Below are 8,464 nucleotides of genomic sequence, written 5' to 3' on the forward strand. Positions count from 1 at the left end.
CACTGCAGAAATGCAATGCAACACAGGCGCGATGTTCACTAAATATCAACAAATATCAAATTGCATGAAGTCCTGTATCAGAATGTCAGCTGATAAGGAATAGAAGGCTCACTTTGGCTATTACACTGTTTTGTATACAAAGTATTTTATTCTCTAACATTTGAAAAGTAAAAAAAAAATCTGTAATTTCTGTAAATGATTTGTTATTTGATGTCTTAATTGATCTGTGATTGATATACTACAGTATGTTATGATTAAGCAGCAGAGTGGATTAGTGAAAGATATGATAAATATATGAATGAATAATTAATCTTAGACAAACAATGTGTTTTATTTCTTTTAAAACAACAAAAATTGCGTAAACTTGCCATTATAGGTCTGATCAGGATTTCAGGTTACTTCAAATCTTCCTGGTTGATTAATGCTGCCCTCTTTTGTTCAGTCTGTAAAACTGAATATTGACGTAGTGTGATGAGTGAGTCGGACCTCCTGTCAGGCAATCACAAGCCCAGTACATTAAAAAACGGTACACAGTGTGACCGTGGGAGCTCATTTTAATGTTTACTTTGAAATAAGGTTCATGAAATAAATAATTTAATTTATATGGAAATAACCAGTAAAGGTGCAGCTCAGTTCTCTCTTCCTTTATAAGAAGACCCCCTGCAGTTCATCGGGGTTCCACAGCATTGGTTTGTCCAACACGTGACAGAGAGTCTATTACTGAAAGTGTGTGTGATGTTCTAAAGCTGCAGTAAATCAATCAGCAAGCCAATTCATTCAGCAGATGGGAAGGTTAGCTGATAGATGATCAATGCTACATGTGACAGCACTGCTGATGCAGACAGCTGTTTTCTCTGCTGGATATAAATGCTATTGTTGGGAAGTTACAATGTGTGGACCAACACAAATGACTGAAAACATTCCTAGCAGGCAACTGGAGAGAGAGACAGGGCCTCTTTTCCAAATTGCCCAATTAAATAAATAAAGGAGAGAAAAATATGTGAATGGATTTGAAGTCCAAGCATTTTTTATCAACAATACTGCATCAGTTCATTGAACATTGTGTAATAAGTATGTTCAGTCTAAATAAGCAACTGCTGAGGAGATTAATCTGCAAAAAGATTTTCATCAGGAGATAAGCTATAAAAAATATTTTGTTTTCAACATTCTCATTAAACCATGCGTTATGTTAGCGCTTTTGAAGTATTAGAACTAAAGAGGTTTTCAATTTAAAACTACTATATGTAATAATTTCTTAATGCCAAAGATATTAATCTATATGAAATATTATACCTTGAGAAGTGACCAATATTATTAACCAAGCCTATATGTGAATATTGTTGTGAACAAAAAGGCTTTTGAAACTTTTTCGAAACATTTTTGCAGCATTTATAGGTTTATTTATTTTGTTGAATTAATATTAATACTAATTAATTAATTATCTGGCTTTTTACTTTTCTCAATTTTTGTTTGTATAATTGTCATGGACTCTTGCATTTTTTCCCATTTATGTTTATTTATTTGTATTTTTGTATTTGCTGCCGATTTTGAATAAAATGTGAAAAGGAGAACTGTTGTGTTGTGTTTCTATGTACGTCATCACTCCCCGCCTACTTGACGTCATCAACATTCGCCAAGAAAGCATGGCGACACTGCTGTCAAGATGATCAGGATACTAACAGATTTACAGTGTTTTTTGAACATGTAAAGTGACTTTTTAGATTCACAGTACACTAAACTGGCCTCGTCTTCATCGTCCAGTCGTTTATTTGCGTTTTTATTCTCGTCAGCTGACTCTTGGCTGCTGACAAGCGAGTTAAACACCAAAATGCACTCTGTGAAGGTCGGCTATTTGGCTTCGGCTGTGTCGCGAGCTCTCTGCTCAAGTGGAATTTACTGTCGTGAGTTCATTAAAGTGTCTGCCTGCTGTCGTGTTCATCGGTGTGTTAGTCAGACTCGTTATTGTCGAACAGCAGCCACGCCAGAGGAGACAGTTATTCGTATTCCGCGCTCCATGCAGAGGCGCGTTGAAAATGTAAAACAGACTCGAGGCCAAAACAAAATCAACACCATCAAAGCTGGCAAGCTCCTGATCCAGGGCAAGAACCCTGATCTGAACCAGTCTGTGGGATTCACCCTTGGGAAGTTCGAGCAGCTCAGTCTTTGCTCTAAAGGATGGAAGCATAACAAATCCTTCGGTGACTATTTCACCATCAACAACATCAAGACTGTTGCGCCCTTTGTTGCTGAAAATGAGGATGTCGAAAAGAAAGCATCGGTGACTTTTAACAACCTCCACATCTGCAAGGAGCTGGTGGAAGCTTTGGACAGTGTCAACATCACCCATCCTACCACTGTACAGCTGCAGACCATCCCAAAGGTGATGAAGGGTCACAACGTCCTCTGTGCTGCGGAGACGGGCAGCGGAAAAACACTGAGTTACCTCCTGCCTGTTCTTCACAGACTGCAGGCCGATAAGGAGTCGGAGATGCACGCTGCTGAGGGCGCACAAAAGACTCGTGCCGTGGTTCTCGTGCCTTCCAGAGAGCTAGCTGAGCAAGTGGCGGCTGTGTCCAGGACTTTGTGCGATCCCTTAGGTTTGGTGACGAGTACTGTGGGTGGGGGGCGGGGTGTGGGACACATCAAGACGGTCTTTAAGAGGGGTCATCCAGATATTTTAGTGGCCACACCGGGTGCTCTGGTCAAGGCCCTGCGTAGACGCTGCGCGGACTTGAGCGAGCTGAGCTTCTTCGTGGTAGACGAGGCGGACACCATGTTCGACCCCAGCTTCTCGGACATGCTGGAGAACATCCTGCTCCACACACGCATCGCCAGGGACCCCAAGGAGACGCGAGGCCCGGGCCACAAAGCCCAGCTGCTGGTGGTGGGGGCCACCTTTCCTGGGGGCGTCGGGGAAGTGCTCAGCCAGGTGACCGACCTCGGCAGCATGGTGGTCATCAAGAGCAAGATGCTGCACTTCCTCATGCCACACGTCAAGCAGACGTTCCTGAAGGTAAAGGGCGAGGACAAGGTCCTGGAGCTCCACCAAGCCCTGAAGTTGCTCCATCGGGAGAAAGGAGGGGGCGCTGCTCTGGTGTTCTGCAACAAGTCTGCCACCGTCAACTGGCTGGGGTACTCGCTGGATGAGATGGGGGTGCGGCACGCGCGTCTGCAAGGGGAGATGCCCGCTGCCGTGCGCGCGGGAATCTTCCGCTCGTTTCAGAAGCCCGGACTGGTAGATGTGTTGATATGCACAGACATCGCTTCACGTGGCCTGGACACATCCGGAGTGCGCTTGGTGGTCAACTACGACTCTCCTGAATCCCACACGGACTACATCCACAGGGCAGGGAGGGTGGGCAGGGCGGGAGGGGTGGTGGACGGGGAGGTGCTCAGCTTTGTCACTCATCCGTGGGACGTGGAGCTAGTGCAGAAGATTGAGACGGCTGCACGGAGGAGAACTAGTTTGCCGGGGATGGAGTCTGAAATACGTGAGCCGAAACCCAAAGAAGTAGAGGCAGCGGAGTAGTTCCTCTGTGTGTATGTGTTGCGTTGGGATGACAAACTCTAAATGTAGAAAACGTTGTTTTTCTTTGGCCACTTTGACTTGAAAATATGTGCTTAATGTCACAAAATGTTTTTATAGCCTATCTTTCCTGATGAAAATGTTTGTGCAGATTAATCTCCTCAGCAGTTTCTTATTTAGAGTGAATATACTTTCTACATAATGTTAAATGAACTGATGCAGTATTGTTGTTAAATGCTTGGACTTCAAAGTAAAATCCATTCACATATTTTCCTCTTATTTATTTAATTGGGCAATTTAGAGAGGAGTGTGATCTTTGGACCATTTTCTTTATAGCAAGAACATGACTTTCTTTAGCCTAACTATCAAAGGTGCAAAAATGTTTTTGTGCAACAATGACATCAGCTTCTCCTCCCAAATACTGAAAAACGTAATTGACCTGGTTAGTGAGCGTAAAGTAATTATCAGTGAAACTGTAACAAAGTAATGTGATGACTGGAAAGCTTGTCATTGATGTATACTTTTTCTAATACAACCTGTTTGCTTCTTTACTACATTTAACCAAGTATAACACACAGAATGGTGTTGAAATAATGTCTCCAACATTGCAACAAAGCATGCACAAACACATTATATTTGGTCTGATCTGTCTCCTAAAACCTTTAAGACTTGTAAAAATGTGTCAATAAAAATATTGATATTGTCATGTCGAAAAATCCTGAATTTTCTGGAGATCCACTCTCCCCACAATTCCTAGTAGTAGTAGTTTTTTCTGTAATTTGTACTGCATGTCTTTAGCCACTAGGTGGTGGCATTTGTCTGATTTTGACTTATGTAAATTGGCTGCACTGTTCATATGTCAAAACATGTATACTGATTTTGTGCTCAATACAATTGACTTTGCACATGCTTACTGACATACTGGAAGTAATATGTATAGTATAGTGTAGTAGTAATGTTTTGTGGGTCCAGTACCTTTTCATGTTATCAGTACAGAAACACCTCATGGAGTTACAGCACTAATCATTAATCGTGAAGTTGAACACCTGACCTCTCTTCTGTTGAAGTGGTAGGTCTGGTTTACTTGAAAAGGGATTCATGCCTGCGTGTGCTTGTTGAAAGGAAACTGCAAAAGTGTCAACATGAAAATCTTTGGGATCTTGTATCGAAGGTAACAACTTCTCCTTTGACCATGACTTTATGGTTTTGGTAGGTGTTGTTTTTGGCAACTTTTGTAGTTTTTAACATGAATTATTGCCACATGACAAAGACTTCCAAATTGACATTTCTGCCTGGAAACGGCTCTTAATTTGAAAAGGCTGTTAGTCACTCGGTCATGTGACATACCTGATGATGGAGTGTTTCTGGAAGTATAGATTATAGAAGCAGACAGAAGGACAGACGTGTTAATGGCTCTGACAGTAACAAGGGGCTTCCATCAGAATGTCTGGAATCCAGCTAAGATTGTCCTGCTCCGGCTCGGGTCAGCATCTTAAGCTTTGCTCCACCTTAGGTTCACATTTCAGCCAACTGTACCCTGACAACAAGGACCCAGTATCCATTTATAGCATGTGGAGCAAATGCCTCCTATGCCTCAGTTTATATTTTTGTCCTGCTTCACCTCAACCGACCCCTGCAAAGATAATAATCTCTATCAAATGTCGTTCTTCCAGGGAGTTGCTGGGCCCAGCATTAAGTATTTCATGGCTGAAATAATTTTAGCGCTTGAACTTAAAGGGCCACTCCACCCATTTCACTCATGATTGGATTAGTCAAAACAAGGAATACTTTACAGCATGTGAAAACAGTTGTTACTAATCTGTGGCTCGGGAAGTGCTTTTCTTCTTGTTTGTTGACTTGGCTATTTAACCTTCACTGTGCATAAAGATGTATGTGTAGACTTTGACACTAGGAGGCTATTTCATTCAGGACTAAGACTTTGAGAATTTGTAACTAATCAAACTAGTTACACTAGCCTATATATATATATATATATATTCCAAGCAGGGTACTTTTGTGTTAGCTCAATACTAAAGTGCTGGAGTATCCCTTTAGATACTCTTGGATAATGGGATCCCGGTTGGTTGGACAAAGCCAGGGAGAAGCATACAGTTGGCTGGTTTGAGGTCACTGGTTCTCACTACCCAGCCTACAGTAAAACAAACACTGGGTCGGCCCATGTTTGAGCAGGTGGTGATGTTTGGATGCCTTTCACAGGGAATTCTCCTTTCTTTCTTCCTTTATGGCTTGAGACCAATACTTAAGGGAATTTACTTATTACCCAGACACAACATGATAATCTGGAGCAACCAATAATAATAAAAAATGATCCTGTACCACACGATATTTATATATTTTTAAAAATATAAATAAATATCACTTAATTCCCCCTATTTGTAGTCTCCGTGGACAACAGGGGTGTGTATAGATGGACTACAAAGCGTTCGGTCCATTAATAATGACGCATTTCCTCTTTGCCCCACCGTAGGATTGTGTCCCCCCTCCCTCCCCATTTACACACACATAGTGCCGCTGCTCACACACTGTCCAGCCACTTGAAAATTTCCCTCAACGCAGAGGAAATTCTGCTGCTGAGAAGCGGGACTGTCGGCTAATGTGCATCTTCTCAGGGCTGCCTTGCTCGGAATGCCCCAGTAGCGGACCCGAAGGTAGGTTTACAACCCTGTAATCGGCTTATTCTGTTGCCCATCTCGCCCGCAGCAGACGGAGCGATCCGTCTGACCTTCTCTCCGACCAAAGCTTTATAATAAAACCCCACACGCTGTGTGTGTGTGTGTGCGTGTGTGTGAGAGCCCAGCGTGAGTCCCCAGCGCGCTGGATGGGAGCCTCTGTGAGCGCTTTACATTTCGGTTCCTCCGGACTTTTGAATGGATCGCTGCTGAAAATCCTAAATTGTGTTTCAGAGGCTGCGATGCTCGTTAGAATCAACACAAACTTGTGGAGCCTTCACTGGTAGACTTCTACAGTGGCATCGGGGGTTGGGTTTTTTGGCGACTTTACAGACCACGGGGGCCGGGGCGCTGCAGGGGGTCACCCGGTGAGGAATTGTATTTATTTCTTTGGCAACGCCGTTGTGTTGTTGTTTTTTTGAAGCCGCAGGATTCAGCGCGTGGACAACGGAAGGCTTGGCTGTGTGGTGGGTGTGCAGAGTCACAGAGGCACGAGGAGTTCACGGAGGGGCTGGTTAACATTGCACTCTCCAGGGGAAAGCCAGCCTCCGCCATGTTTACGTTACCATGCCATTCAAGCCGCCACTAATGCCACAGTTTCCAACTTTTGTTTGAATGATACATGTCGTCAGGAATGCCATGTCTGACACGCGCACATTAAAGGGCGGCCACCTGTGTAACGCGCGTGGCTGACCGTGTGAAAGAGCACAGCTCGTGAAAGGAAAACCCACACGCGCTATAGCTTCACCACACCGTTAAAAATATACCGTGCGCGTTGATTCCAGCATGTTTTCGATGCATGTGGTTGCCACGGTCATGGTGACAATGAGAGCAGAGCGGCATGGGGGGGGGGGGGGGATGTAGCATAATGTATGGCTCCTCTGCAGCAGCAGCTATCCTTCCAGGTTGTGTTGCATGGCTTGTGGTGGATGGCTGCCCGTGTTGGCTCCGCTGCCACACCCCTTCATAGAAAGACAAGGCTCTGATTAGCCTGCCATTCACATGCTGTATCTGTTGTTACATTACTGCAGGGAATCTCATGATATTTAAAAAATGTGTCCCCCTATTCGCCAGGCAATTGAGTAGAATGATCACTTGTTTGTGCTCAAGGATCAATAAACTCCATTCTCCAAAAAGGCATTGAATTTCAGCAAGGCAGCCGGCGCCCTGTGTGGGACTGAGAGCCGGGTATAGGTGACGGGTCATATGAGATGGGGCCACTGGTGATGAAGCCAGAGATGTTGCTGTGATGTTTGATGCGCAAGTCAGTTTCTTTGGCAGTTTAATGGGCAAAAGTAAATCGTCGCCTGAAACCTCCCATCGGGTGTGCACACACAAACACACTCCCCCTTTGGCTGCATAGACCTCGGCTTGTCAGGATAAGACACATGACCTTATAGGCTGCAGGCGGCTCCAATGTGTGTGTAATGCCTCAGGAACGAGAGCCGTCCTCTGACTGGTTTGTTACACATCCTCTAGGCATGTCTAACACCCGTCTGTGTGTTGGGGTCCGTTTGAGTGTCAGGACAGAATTTCTTGTGGGAATGGTTGGCAGCTATTAAATAGATTTTCTCCAAAAAATCTATAGTTAATAAAGGTGTGAAGAAAATTGCGGCGCCACGAGAATGTCATCCAATCCCCTCAAGTTGCCCTATGTTAAAATGTGTCCTTTCAAAATGGCAGCTCTTGTCTAATGAGCCAGGCCCCTGTTTCTTCTCCGCTGGTCAGTTGTTGCTTCCGTTTCATCTCGGTGAAAATGTCATTTTCTCTAGCCTCATGGTTAACCGTCACCATCGGCTGCTGCTGCTTAGTATGCGGCTCTGCCACCAGCGACGGCACCAATCATTTATTAGACGGACCAAACTCTATCTGGCTTTCCTGACATAAAAGCAGCAACCGAAAGCTCTTTCATTATGTTAGCGACTGCACTGACCTTTTTGTAGAACGTGTTTATGGCGGCCATTATGCTAATAGTAGTTTGAAACCAATCTTCTTGAAGCAGAGTGATCAACAATTACAGTCTTTACTGAGTAGCTGTTCAGTTATTTAGTGCTGAAATTAGTTGCAGGGAAGTAGAGGCCGTGTGAATCTTCAGCAATGTATACCTGAGTCTGCTCAAAGCAACTATTCTTTGCATCAGTTGAAGAACTTAAAACCAATCTGTAAATTACTGTTCCAGCGTAACCTACAGCGTAACCCCTTGCCCTGTTGCCATTGAAACATCTAACATGAAGATACTAACGCAAAA

The 8,464-nt window shown here is 44.1% G+C and overlaps 1 protein-coding gene across 1 annotated transcript; it reads left to right on the forward strand.

Annotated features, from left to right (window-relative positions):
* The first annotated feature begins 1,435 nt into the window (after positions 1–1,435).
* ddx28 (DEAD (Asp-Glu-Ala-Asp) box polypeptide 28) lies at positions 1,436–4,229 on the forward strand. The gene has a single exon (XM_076110236.1). The coding sequence runs from the start codon at positions 1,829–1,831 to the stop codon at positions 3,527–3,529; it is 1,701 nt and encodes a 566-aa protein (XP_075966351.1). The 5' UTR covers positions 1,436–1,828; the 3' UTR covers positions 3,530–4,229.
* The last annotated feature ends 4,235 nt before the right edge of the window (positions 4,230–8,464 follow it).

Source organism: Anarhichas minor, unplaced genomic scaffold (genome assembly GCF_050575085.1).
Source record: "Anarhichas minor isolate MPS153535 unplaced genomic scaffold, ASM5057508v1 ptg000042l, whole genome shotgun sequence".
Classification (NCBI taxonomy): domain Eukaryota; kingdom Metazoa; phylum Chordata; class Actinopteri; order Perciformes; family Anarhichadidae; genus Anarhichas; species Anarhichas minor.

Coding starts and splice junctions, on each gene's coding strand:
- ddx28 (XM_076110236.1), top strand. CDS start 1,829: ATGCACTCTGTGAAGGTCGGCTATTTGGCTTCGGCTGTGTCGCGAGCT.